The sequence below is a fragment of the Pezoporus occidentalis genome, unplaced genomic scaffold (genome assembly GCF_034315485.1).
Source record: "Pezoporus occidentalis ecotype Australia unplaced genomic scaffold, CSIRO_AGI_Poc_V1 ctg9, whole genome shotgun sequence".
Taxonomy (NCBI): Eukaryota; Metazoa; Chordata; class Aves; order Psittaciformes; family Psittacidae; genus Pezoporus; species Pezoporus occidentalis.
In genome coordinates, this window is record NW_026916262.1 from 7,867,498 (window position 1) to 7,882,077 (window position 14,580).

General features: G+C 37.6%; 1 protein-coding gene across 1 annotated transcript in view; it reads right to left on the reverse strand.

Moving 5' to 3' along the window:
* The window catches only part of ZNF804B (zinc finger protein 804B), a 231,053-nt gene that overhangs the window by 18,259 nt on the left and 198,214 nt on the right, over positions 1-14,580 (reverse strand). Inside the window, exon 2 of the mRNA XM_062604997.1 lies at positions 12,253-12,396. Coding sequence (XP_062460981.1) covers positions 12,253-12,396 — 144 coding nt within the window. The remainder of the gene's footprint in view (positions 1-12,252; positions 12,397-14,580) is intronic.

Here is a 14,580-nt window from a genome sequence, read left to right on the forward strand (position 1 = left end):
CTCCCTGGAAAGAGGGTCAAAATGAGCACCATGCACTTTTGTTAGAGCAATCCCAACCTGCTTCTCTTATCCCCTTGTATTTTGGAGAGATATGGGAGGTACTTACCCATGCTCCAGACTATGTTTGTGTTCACTCTTATATCAAATGATGCCATAAACACACATCTAATTTTTTTCATGTATACATGGACATATAATATTATAAAGCTGATCTAACACTCTCAGCTTCAGAATTATTTTATGTCACTTCTCAAATTCTTTACTGCCCCTTGAAAAAAACAACCATTTAAGCAAGCTTTAATCTAATACTCCATTCCAGGAAACTTATTCCTGTAAAAATTGAAGTTGATCATTTATTTATATTATGGCTTCTTAAAAGAAAAAAAGAAAGATTGTGAGTTTCTGTACTCAAATGGAATAACAACCCTCTTATAATATACACTAATATAAATAAAATATGGTGATAGTGACTTTATATTCTTTGGACTAGGGGACTTAAAACAATACTGCAAATTATTCTGGGGACAAGAATAAGTAGGGCAACTAGGTCATAAATTATCATTTAGTTTTTCCAGATTTTTCCAGGTATTATTTACTTTTAGAAAGGTTTTGCTTTTATAAAACATTGTTTTCATTCCCTAGAAATAACAGAAAATTGCTATAACAATTATAGTACACTTCTCATGTGCTCCGTGTTCAGATTTATTAGGCTATGACTTGTTGTTTTGCATGTTTACAGGTCCAATTTATTATTATTTTCAAATTACAGAACAGAATCTTCATTTTCTTATTTAAGCAAGGAAAGGGACATTATGATGTGCTAAATTTCAAAATGGAAAGGAAATCAGAATTTGACATGGGCTTTTGAGAGCCATAATTATGTCAATGAATTGAATCTTTGGTGTAACCCAGACTCAAATGATATAAAAATGAGGCAGACCTCAGAAAAGTTGTTCATTAGGAGCTGTTAAGAAGACTGAATTTGATTTAAAGTAAAGAATAACATGAGGTTAATCTGAATATTCTGTGTTCCTTTTAAAAAGTGAAAATTACATGGTAATGTCTTTGCATACAAATATTGTTAATTATGTGATTTAATAAATTGTATTGTTTTACCCCTAAACATGCTATTATGCTACCGAGTAATTTCTCAACTTATTATGATTTGATATTCACACAACCAGATGGTTATCTAAGACTGGAGATTCAGAGTAAGTTCAGAACATAAGCAATAATCACACCTGCTAGAAATGATTTAGTATCTTGCCAAATCTCATATATCCTAAGCGGAATGTGACTGACCTTACACTTTTAAACATCAGTATTTAAGTGTCTGTTTTGAAGGTAACAGTGCTAAGAATCCATCAAGGTGCTAAGGGCCAAAAACAAGCAAGAGAAACACTAACTACAAGCATAAAGCGTGCTACTTCCAAGGGGTTCCTGTCAATTTCTCTAGGCTTACACACTTGTTTAAAGAACCAGAATTTGTCGTTTGCAGGAAATTTTGACATTTGGAATTGTTTTACATTTTAGTCTTACTGGGAGTAACAAAATTTTGAAAACTTGATAAAAAAATAAAATTTCAAGTGCTTCAAAGAGACCTGATGTCAATGCATCTAATCAGCAATGAAACATAATGCCTTACAGTTACAACTTGCACGGTTTCTTTATCTCAAGAATATGAGTGCATATGTTACAATTAATATTTTAGAAGTATTTTTAAATACCTTACAAGAAAGTTTTAAAAAGTTTTAAAAGGTTTTAAGTAACAGTGTTAATGCAAAGTATTTAAATCTTTATGAACCATTTCAATCTGATTGAAAATAGATAATGTAAACCTTTTGAATAAAAAATAGTTTTGATCTCACATTCCCTCAAAATCTTTCTACTCTAAAAAAATAGCATTTCCTGACTCACAAGTGTTTACTTTTCTTTTTTGTTTTGTTTTGGTTTCTGTTTGTTTGTTTGTTCAGGAAACATTTGCTTTTTGCTGACCCATCACCTGTGCTAATATATTTGTTTGGTATTCACATGAATCTCATCTACATTTCTGTAGATATTTGCTTGCAATTTCATCTGAGAGGTTCTTAAAGAGCCCTCACATTTATAATGACTCCTGGTGGAGTCTAATTATTATGAAATTGCAAAAGCTGTGAAATGATAATTAGTCTCGGTTATCTCCTTTATTTTTCCCTTAGAGGCATGTTAAAAGGTGTTAATTAATGCTTTTAACTAAGTAAGGATAATAAATTACTAATCTCCCCATTCTTATTGCTGTCTTGGTGATGCACTGATATGTTTCTGGTTTGCTTTTAAATATTTGTTTCTGCTATGAATGCCCCTTCAAGACCTACACAGCATACCGTACTGTTCTTCAAACACAAACATAGCTGATTAGCCTGACTTTAAAGCTCCACAGGAACCAATTGCTCTTGCACATTAATTACTGCATGAAAGGTGCAGATAGTAAAAAATTAACAGAACTATAATAGATGCAAATTCTAGACAGATGTTCATAGGGCCAGATATACTTTGTAGATGCCAATGGGATTAGAAGAATTATTATTTTTCCAGAGGAGGAAAAGATATGACCAAGAGAGCACTATTCAAAAGTTATGAGGAAGCTGACAAAAATGGAATTTTTCTGTGAACATTTCAGGGTATAACAAGTTGCTAGAAAAGCTAATTGCCCAGTGTTTCTGAAAAGCTTACTGTGGCACAGATATTTACAGACGTTTTGTAATGTGCTCAACAGGTTCCTTAATCTGGCCAAGTAGTACCTTATTCTATGAGTCATTTTAAAAATATGAATGAAAGTATTTGTGAACAGACAGTAATAAAAGACAATCACAGCATCTGGCAATGCTTTGTCCCTATCACCTCATTACTTGAAGTAAGACTTATAGAGCCTGGCCTGAAGATACCAGTTATTCCAAATCTACTGATTTAAGGGGGAAAAAAAAACAGAAAAAAATAAAAAATGAAAATTATGTTGCCTATAAGCAACATTATGTAATGTTTGTCAGGCTTTTGAAGATAGCATGTGAAATATAATATACATGTATGTTCAGTCTTGCCCAGTTCTTACTGGCTCATAATTAATACATATTTTTGCATGAACAGCATAATTTTACAGAGAAATAGGTAGAAAACATGCTGTATATTCTGCTAGTTCTGTTTTTATTTTGCTGGCATTTAAAAAGTGGAAAAGACGTCTGAATACAGACATTTAAAAAAAAGACATCAACACCCAATAAAATTTATCTCGTTCATTAAACAGTACAGTCAAAGATCCAGCCTGACTGCTCTGAAGGTTAACTGGAAATGATAATTTAAACACAAATATTTAGATTCTTCTAATCTGTGCTATTTTCTTAGAAAATATCCTATGTACTGTATGTATTAGCATTTCAGAAGAACCAAAGAGGAAGATCTTGATTTTAGTCACTTTTCATACAATACATAAATAAATAAATGACTGGCTCAAAAAAAAACTTTTTATTTGAATGGAATGCTTCAGAAAATATTTTGCTTCAAAATTTATTGGACTGCAATTGTCACGTTAAATAAGACAGAATGTTTTCATTTTCTTGGTTTTGACTTTTTTTTTTTTAATTTATCCATATTTTAAATGGAAGCAAAGTTTTAAACAATGGAAAATTATTTGAACCACAGATACCCAGTGTCAGCCAGACTTTCCATAACTTTTGTGTCAGCATAATTAATATTGTATTTCTTCATGTTCTGGGAGGGAAATTGTATAAAATTTAGCCCTAAGCTGATATTTTGGGGTAGAATTTCCCATTTGTTTGTGGTTTGGCACATTTTTTTAAAAATCTAATCCTTCAGATTTTTTTCTTATTTGAATAAGCCATCCATCAAACTGCATCAAACATTCCTCCTGCTTGAAAAATTAGTTGAAAAATTTTGGTAATCAAAAAGTGTACCCTCTGAGAAGAATAGAAAGGACAATAACACAGGCATTAATGAAAAGCTCTTAATCTAACTGACATTCTGGTTATTGCTGTTTTAAATGCCAAAATCTGATAATACATGTCTGTAATTCCTTACATAATGAAATGCTTAAGAAATATCTTACAGTCATTGGACCATCATTAACAACTATGAAATTAGGTGTCCCATGGGTTTTCTTTCCAATTTATAGAGGGTTAAATTGCTAATTTACATGTTAATTAGCATTCATTCTAAAGAAGACCAAATGTAATTCCATAGCATCTAGCATTTAACAATTTTGCTTATCGAGACATTAAATTTAAAAGAAGCTCTGCATTATTTGCAAGAAGCTTTTTTTGAGGGCTAATGATGAAAAGAATCTCATTATTCTAAGCAATGTGCAATTTAAAAGGATGAATACTGCCAATTTATTTACTTTAGCACTAAGTAATAGAAAAGCAACAAAGGCATTGGCAGGACAGCACATTCAGGAGCTCTTAATAAGGCCCACTGATCTGCACTGATTTGTAAATTTAAAATAAATAATTGCTTCTGGTGATGTTTCTTTGGAACCTGTTGCCTCAAATCACACCCAATCACCAGAGTTTGCTCAGTGGTATCTGATAATGTTGCTTCTGCTGCTCCAGAGCTACTCTGGTACATGCATTTGCTGAAGTGTGCAGCTTAAACATCTCTGTGTAGCACAGCTATAAATAAAAGCCTCTCCTTATAACATTTAAGAAAATATTGCATGATATTATAAACTAAGCATTCACTCTAAGATCATTTCAACCTGGAAAACTAAATTTCTTAGTACAGTGATGCCACAGAAACACTGTATTGTTTCCATCCTGCTTTTGCTCATATGCTGTACCCTACTTTGCTTAAATGCTGATGTCATCCTGTATTGTTTCAGTTTAGTTTCACTTGGACTAGTTTCTGTGATGTGACACAACCTGATCATCTATTTCACTGAAATGCTACTGCAGAATTTCAACGATGCTGGATGGCAGGTACTTTGAAACACAGCTCTGTTATGCAAACATGCTTTTAGAAAACCAAGATTTTTCCATTTCTAAATAACGCAAAGAAGCATTTGGGCCAAGAAAATTTTGGTCTTATCTCAGTGATAAAAGATGGAATTGTATATGAGCAACAGAATTATACACTTAATTCCTTGCTTTTTTTCAGACCCCAGACATATTTTGTGTTGTGTAAGTCCTCTGTATTATTTTCGATGCAACATTTTGTGCCTATATAATACCTGATGTATTCTTGTTAAAAGAATCAAAGTTGTGAAATGTGATTTTAATTTAGAATCTGGTTGATACACTCAGTTCCTCAGCATTAAGAGGAATGGTTTAGGCATTGTTGGCTTTAAGTGGCTGACAGTGACAGTCTCCTCCTGTGCTTAATCCTGGTATTTCCCCTTAAGGGATTACTTCTTCAGGTCCTTGCACTCATAGCTCATTTTCCTCCCTTTCTTGTACACACCTTTCATTGTCTTCTAATGTTAAAGTGATAATTCCATGGCTTTCTGTTCTTGCAATTTCTGCCTCTCTGTCCATTACACTTATTGCCACAATTACTTCCCTAAATCACTTCTGTTTCTCCTTCATTTCACATCACCAGCTCTTTTGTAGCCAACAGCTAAATCCCCTGCACAAAATGGATTCATTCCTCAAGTTTGGTCCATCTTCAGTACTGAATGAGAGAGTTCTTATCAGGGAAAACAACATGCAACCTGAGATTAAAGATTTTATTAAAGAGTAGACAGACAAAAGTATCAGATTAGCTTGTCCAAACAGCATTGATTCTGGTGCTTTATCACTTCTTTACTCTTGACATTGCAGATACTATATATATATCTTTACTGTAATTTACTAAAGCTTGAGATCCACAAAGAAAATTCCAGCCCAACCTCTGAGAGCAACAGAAACTTGGGCCTTATAAAGTGTTTGGAAACCTTAATTATAAGCATCACAGCCAGTTCTGTATCTAACATTCTAGTACAAACCATGGGGTAATTTAGTTTGTAATAAAAACTAAATTAGGAACAAAAGGTATGAGCAAAAGGAGTGAATTCACAAGAATAAATTTTGAAAGAAGGAGAAGGATCTTTAAAATTAATTATGGGAAAGGCAGTGTGACAGAATGAAAACTATTCAGTAATAAATTATCAAAAACCTGCTCTTTGGGAAGTTACAGTCAGAGTAGAAGTAATTTTGAAGACTATGAACAAGAGCAGACATTGCAAAATCCACGTATGGTGAAAAGCTATGAAACTGTGGAGCTATAACAGAAATTAGGGAAAGTAACAAATGGCATAGGCATAAGCAACAATAAGAAAATCACTGGTTTCAGAATGAGCAAGAGACCAGTGTGTCTTTAAGGCAAAAAGATATTGATAGACTATAGACATGAATTCTTTTCTTTTAGCTTTGGATTTTACATGAAAGAAAATAAGACTTATGCCAGAAATATAGAGTATACTGTTTCCAAGGGAAGAGAAAGATGTTTTTAAAAGGAAAGAGCAGGGAAAATTAATTTGGTATGTGTATTATAGAATAACAAATAAAATAACAGTTAAGAATTCCTCAGCATTAACACCCCAAAAATTCAAGCGAAATTAAATGTTGTGATGAAATGGAAGTGTCTGACAAGGGATATGCAAGCACAGATGATCATTCTAAATCAATGTCTGATGGTCATAGTTAAAACATAAATGGGTAATAGATTTGCCTAAAGATAAAAATAAATGGGCATGTCACTGAAATTAAAGAATATTTTGTGGAAAAAAATCTGAGAACCTTCTGACCATACTGAATCATACTTTTGGTGTTTTCGTTTATGTGTCAGAAGCATCTAATCTGATTAGAGATACTTATGGTAAATGTTCTGAAGATGGAAAAAAACTAGTAAGTAATAACCTTAATCTCTAAACCCCCTCTCTTCTAAAACATCTCAGCATCCTTCATTTTATGCATTTGAATATTTTGTTTTATTTTTGTGGGTCTACTTATAGGTATATATCTTAGAAAACTCACAGTTGTTTTCAGAACTGTGCCAAATTTTACACCTCCAAATTGCATACACAGCAATTTGTGTATGTGATAGCTGCTTTTGAGCATAGCAATCTATCTGTATCTAAAAATAGGAGGACAATAACTACTATTCATAGAAAATTCCTGTATCACCTCAAGCCCACTTATAAACCAGCTTTTTAGGGGATCTAATATATCACTGTTTCTCTTGCTTGAGTCTTTTTCTTTTAATACAAATCTGGCTCTGGCTTTCTTATTAGTGATGTGACAAATGTGAACATTTTATTAAAAGTGTATTTTTTCTGGTTAAAGGAGCAGAATGTTGATGGCTGCATACAGCACCTCTTAACTAAAGATGAAATGAGAGCAAGAAATGCTGAGGTCTTCTGCCATTCCGGTTATTTTCTGAGGAGGCCACAGGGAGTACAGACCTCATGTGCAAAACCTGGCCCTAAAAAAGCAGGCCTTTCCTAACCAGGCAGCGTCCTGAGGCATTAAAACAAAAGCAGGGGCTGCAGGGAAGGATGTTAGCCTTGTCCATGTGGGAGTATAAAGCAGGACACTGATTCCATCTATATATCAAGGGAAAAAAGCAGGGACTATACATGCACTCATAGTAGCAGACATTCATGCTGGGGTAGCCCTTTCTGTTTGAGGAGTTTGATTAGTGCTCTTACAGCTAAATATATGATACTTTGTGCAGAAGGTTTCTTGGTGTTGCTGTTTGCCCAGATCCCAAGACGAAATTTCTCAGATATTACCAGTCCAGTTTCCTTTCTTCCAAATGAAAATTGTTTGGGTAATAGGAGAGGTACACCTTAGAACAAAAAAATGGGACTTACTTTTCCTCCAATAAACATGCAGCTGCTGTAAAAACCACTCCAAATATGAACAAACAAGATCTCAGCATCATGCTCATTCCTGGAGCTTTCTCTGCGTTCACTTATCTATGCATTTTCTAGGTGGCAGAGGCAACACTAGCTAAAATGTAAGCACATTTGCTAGATTTGATGTTTAACAGGAGGTAAATCTCTGCCTGAATTAGACTTTAAATCCACAAGTACCATAAAGGCTTAATGGAAAGTGCCCATAGCTGTACACACTAAATCAGACTTTCATGAAAAAAAACAACCAAGTACTAGTATGCATGGATTTTAATACCAAGATATAAGTATATATCCTTAGTACATGCATGTGAACTAGTGTTGACTGAAACTTCTGTTCACCTACTAAAATTCAGATTTTTTTTTCATAGGAGAGAATGTGATATATTTAACTGTACAACTAAATTTTGACAACAAAACTAAAAGACCTGTTTTGTCATCAGAAACCCCAAGATGGCAATACAGTCTTGTTTTTCTTCACTGCTCATTTCTATTATTACTATTATTATCATCACATTTATTATATTGCAGTACATGGAACAGATTTGTGATTTTCTCCTTTGCTAACATCTAAAAGCCTTGCTGATTGCTAAGGATTATTTATACAAAAATTGAGCTCCAACTACTTTGACATTAACTGAATAGATGAATGCTATGCATGACCTGGAGGTATTTAAAGATTCAATTTAATAACATTAACCAAATAAACATCTCTGCTCAAGTTTGGTTTCCTTTTATAGATGAATGTAACTTAATAACCGCATTAAAACAATCTATATTTCCGTTTTATTTTCAGCTTAGCATGTAACATACGTCCACAAATACTGAATTTTCAGGCAGTCACCACCATATTACCTATATACTAATTACTTTTTAACAGATTCACACAAGGACCTTTGTCATTTTCAATGTTCAGACGGTTTTGACAGAGCCAACATAATCAGTTGTGATGCAGTTAATTTCTATTGCAGAGAACATGGCGAGCAAGTGATAGTAAGCATTGTTCACCTTGATGCTTGATGCGAGATACTGCAGACTTATCAAATCTGCTACTGCCTGTGAACTGCTGTCCAGGACTTTATAAAATCACAGATCCCACAGGAAAGAAAAAACATAAGGCAAAAAAGCTGTTGATTTCAAGTGGGTTAGCTGGTATGTGCTGGGCCAATGAGACATTTACGCACAGGGCGTTATAGTGATGAAAATTTAAGTCCCAGGAAAGCCACCCACATTGGTGCCCCAGCCTTGTCAAGTATCAGGATTAACAACAGAGAACTCAGGTACAGCAGGGTGGGAGTGCAGCCTTCCACTCACCAGATTTTCTGAGTTCACTTTATCCAGCCTTGCACTGAAAAAAATTAGTTTCCAATAATATGTAATATTAGTGGAAAACTATATAGAGAGTAGTGTGTCAGGAAAGATGTCGGCAACATTAATTAAGACTATTGGTGTCAAGACAACCAAAGAAATAAAAGCTGCTTGATACTCAGACAATATTACTAAAAAAATATGTAAATAATATTAGACACCTCCAGACTCATTACAGTGTTAGAAGATTACAAAGACACAGGCAGGGGAGATCTCTGGTGTTCTGTCACTGTTTTCTTTGGATGTATATATGGGTATATATGTAACATACCTACATAATATTTTCATATATATAAGTACTAATGTATGTAGCAGCCAGAGAGAGAAAGTCTCTCTGCATATTTCTAACACAGCAGAAAGGCCATTTATGAAAACATGGACAGATTGTCACCATAACATTTTGCAGTCTTCTGAGGACGGGGAAGGCAATGGCTGGTGTGCCAACTGCTAGGTCCAAGACTACTATCTGCTTCAACAATGGGTTGAAATCATAGATAAGAAAATGGATCACAAAAATAATTTTATAAAACCATAATATTGTGAGATTAGAGTCAAAATTCTTTGAATAAAATCTGTTTCCTCTGAAAAAGAAACAAAAGACTTACAACAAAGTACTCCATACAATATCCTTTTTTCTGCCTTTGTATCTTCTCTAAACTGCATTGCCACTTTAGTACAAATTCTAAAGCAGTAGCATCTAAATAGGAATACACATGGGAGGACTACACTGTATTGTTACTGAAATATAGAGTCTCTCATTTTAATTTACTCCCCATTACAAGAATGATATTTAGAACATTCCGTGCATAAACTAAAGGTACCCTCAAATTTCTGCTGGGAAACAGAAAATGTACCTTAGAAGAAAGAGAGGAAAAAAGCTTTTCTGGTGGCTACTATCCCTCCCAGAACAAACATTTTAAACTAAGCTAACTAAACTCACAGGAAACCATAAATTAACTTGCTTTATTTTGAAGATTACTCTGATAAAAGTAAGAAGAATAAAGACTCTTCTGACTATAAAAGTCAGAGAAAAGGGCACATCCACATTATTCCTAGAGGCAAACTACCACTGATTCCAGACTTGGCTGAGGTGTCAGGAAGTAAGAAGTGAGAAAAGACTGAATTGCCACATCACATCAGGAGGGTAGCTATCTAATCCTGTGCTAACTGAGCTTCTGAACTACATCTGAAAGGGCAGGATGGGGTGAGCTTGTACTGCCAATTGATATTCTATGTGCATCGTGCATTTCCATGTAGAATTTTAGTTCGCAGTACTATGCCTGGCAGCTTTTAAAGCACTAAATTTACCTAAAAATTAAAAAGAATTTTATTGCTTAAACACTCCCTTTTAAGACATAAAGCTGACAAAACCTTCCTCGCCCAACAATTCAGTCATAGAAGGTGTATCAAGCAGGCTGTTTTATTTTGCACAAACTGCACTTGCAGTGGAACTGTGTGAAGAGGGAAGGGCACAAACAGATCCATTTGAGTTCAGATGCATTTCTGACTAGTTAAAAAAACAGCTGAAGGGTGAAAAAAAATCATTGTGCAGCAAATGAGGATTTATAGGGATTAGAGTCACATGTTTAGGATCTGGAAAAGCATTTGTCTTGCATTATTATATCCATTTTTATGGATTAGTTAATGAAATGGTGATGTGAATAACTGCTTCTGATTTAATACATAAATACATTAGACGAATCTAGCTGTGGTTTGGGAGTGATGGGCCAAAAGAGTCCCCTTAATACACATTAAAATAGCTGAATCTGGGATGCTTGAATTCAGCAGGATGGTTTAGCATGTTGGGTGAGCATGTGCTCAGCAGTTTGTTAATGCAGTGCTGTGATGGATGCGTGCAGAGAATTCCAGGCTGATTTACATCCTCTGTAGTACTGCAAAAGACAACAAAACTGCTTGCAGTGAAAGAGTAAGGACTTTTACCTTTCTCACTGTTGGTTTTACTTAATATTTATTATGTTTAATCCTCTTTCAGAAATACTTGCAACTTCTAGGTGATTCACATGTTTGTAAGGTAGCTCCTGACCCCCGTGCACCCAGAAGTGTGATCATCCAGAAGACACTAATACTCTCGCAACTGGAATGCACACAATATGTGGGAACTTGAGATGTGCAATGTAAGCACTACCAGAGACACAGAAGAATACATCTATGGAATCTAGTTACATGTTCTAACTTCCTACATGTTAGCTTATCATATATGGCCTGTCACATCAGAGGTTCAGAAATGTTCATTCCTGAACTTTGCAAACCAATATCTTTGAATTCTGAATTGTTTATGTGAATTAATTACATTTCTGTCTAGAATGACAACTTAAATATGGTTTTCTTTGCTAGAGTAAAGGCTGTTGCAGGACAGCTAATAGGCATATATGGGTAGAATATACCTACTGCATACAGACCTGATGAAATTCATAAAAAAACAAAGGTAATTAGCATGTACTATCTTTTCTCAGGAATCCAATACTTTGTTGTTCAAGAGCAGCTATTATTTTATGTTGTTTTCTGCATGCAAGGAAAAACTTATTCCACCCTGAGAAACATGATGAGAAATAGATTTCAACTTCAGAAATATACGCTTTTTTAAAAAAAATAAACTGTTCTTCTGTCCTTGAAACAGCACAAACTGCTTGAAACAGCATGGTCACATGCCCTCAGCATCCAAGAGGGACCTGGATTTTGAGGAAGTGAGCCTTCCCCTTCCCTTTAGCTTACCACTAATTCCACATTTAAAGATATCAAATTCGGTGTGAATATTGGTATCGAACACCTGTCTAAAAATACAGATGGAGATCTTTCAGTCAGAAATTGTGAAGATTAAAACAATGAGTATTTTAAATTTTATTTTAATGAAAAATAGCATGTTAAAGTTGAACACATCAAAAGATGAATTGTCTTCTCCTTGAGTGAATTTAGGAACCTCCCACAATCAATAAGAAAGGAAGGTGGACTGCTGAACATGCATGGACATTTGTTAGGTTTACCTGCTTGTGAGCGTGGTCGTAAGAATTGATGTGGTTGTCAAATTCCTGGTGTTTGTGGTACTGCTTGTCACATAGTTCACAGTAGAAGTTAGCCTTCACATCCTCCAGAGCCTTGGCTGCAGCCTTCTCCTTCTCAGCATAGTCCTGAAAAGGCAGAAGGAGAGGGAGACATTTTGCTGGAGATGGCGAGCTTGTGCTTCAGCAGCTACTTTGTCATCCACATTAAAACTACTAGACTGACTAGGGTTGCTAGATCATCCTGTCCATGCTAAAGAGATTTTGGTCTTAAACTGCGGTCAATTACTGAGGTGAGTAGCTCGAGGGAGGACGCCTTCAACACCGGAGCGGGGGGAAGACCAGCGTCCAGGAGCCTCAACTCAGAGCGGCAAGAGCCCCCCACCGAGGGAGCCTCAAGTCCTCGACAGGACCTGCCCAGGAGCCGGCAGCTCAGCTGACGAGAGCGAGCAGCTGACTCACAGGGGGAGGAGCCAGGAGCAGCGGCACCTGCCCTGGCTGGGTAAAAACCTGCCCCAGGGAGCGCGGCGAACGGAGCGGGGCGAGGCAGTTTGCGCGGGCAGGCGAGCGGGATGGTGAGCGCTCGGCGTATGAGCAGGGCCCGGTCCGGGAGCTCTGCTCTGGCTGCCCCGGCGGTGGCCAGCACAGGCACCCAGACAGAGCCGGTGAGAGGGGAGGCTGCAGGGCGGAGCTCGGGGTGTAGAGAGTGCCTGCACTGGTCTGGTGAGGGGAGGGTGCACAATGGGCAGGGCTGCACTCGGTGCTCCCTGGTGGAGGTCCTCCTGCAGCAGGGGCTGAGCTGCGGGATGCTGTTAATAGGCTGCGAGATGTCAGGGAAGCTGAGAGTAAGCAGAATGCTTGCTCCCGGCCCAAACTGTGCAGGGGCCTCAAGCTTTCCCTCTAGCTGATGAAGGAAAGAAGGAGGCCGTTAACCTGGGAAGCTGGGAATTAGTGACAAAAAGAAAACAACAAAAAAAACCCAAACAACCCCCCCAAAACAACAAAAAAATCAGGAAAAGGACAATCAAAAGCAAGGGACTTCCCCCTAAATCTGTTGTCCCCACCCAGAACCACTTTGCTGTCCTGCAGGGGGCTAATGAGGAAACGCACTCGCGCCAGAAAGATCCGGCTGATGCACTGGTAAAGAAGATCTCTACTGGTGCTGCCAGGAAAAAGCGGCGGGTCGTGGTAGTAGGGGACTCTACACTGAAAGGGACAGAAGCACTTGTCTGCCGTCCAGACACTGTATCAAGGGGGCTGTGTTGCCTACCAGGGGCACAGATCAGGGATGTTGCAGGGAGGCTGCCTGCTCTAGTAAGTCCCACGGACTATTACCCACTCCTGGTGATACATGTGGGTGCTAGGGATATAGATAGTAGTAGCCTGGGGAACATAAAGAAGGACTACAGAGCCCTGGGGGAGGTGGTTAGGGGCTCTGGAGCTGAGACTGTCTTTTTGTTAATTCTCCAGGATGCAGGGGAGGACGTAAAAAAAGCTAGGAGGATTAGCCAGGTTAATAAATGGTCAAAAGGGTGGTGTCATAGTCAGGGGTTTGGGTGTCTTGAACACGGGACCCAAGTTTGTAGGCCAGGTCTAGTGGGGGCTGGTGGAGCTGGTCTGGTAAAGAAGGGAAAGAGCAGTTTTGGTAGGAGGCTTGCCAGACTGGTCAAGGAGGCTTTAAACTAGATGTGTTGGGGGAGAGGGGCATCATTCCATCCCAACACACCCAGTCAGTTGCCAGCACCTATAATAAATGCTCGGAGCAATGTAGAGATATTCCAGCCACTCCAGCCAATGAGCTGGCTCCATTTGGAGCTCGGCTCAGATGCCTCTATACAAATGCCCATAGCATGGGGAACAAACAAGAGGAATTAGAGTTGTGTGCACATCTACGGGGGTTTGATATAATAGGCATCACAGGAACATGGTGGGATGGCTCCCATGGCTGGAGTGTTGGAATGGAAGGTTACAGGCTCTTTAGAAAAGACAGGCCTGGCAGGCGGGGAGGGGGAGTTGCCCTTTATGTTAGGGATCGGCTGGAGAGTATGGAGCTCTGTCTGGGGACAGGTGAGCAATCAGCAGAGAGTTTGTGGGTCAGGGTTAAAGGGAATATACCTATGGGAGACATTACTGTGGGGGTCTGTTACAGACCGTCTGATCAAGGAGAACCTGCGGATGAGGCACTCTATAGACAGATAGGAAAAGCCTCACACTCACAGGCCCTTGTTCTCATGGGTGACTTCAACCACCCTGACATCTGTTGGAACGATGGTATGGCCTGGCACAAGCAATCCAGGAGGTTCCTCAATTGTG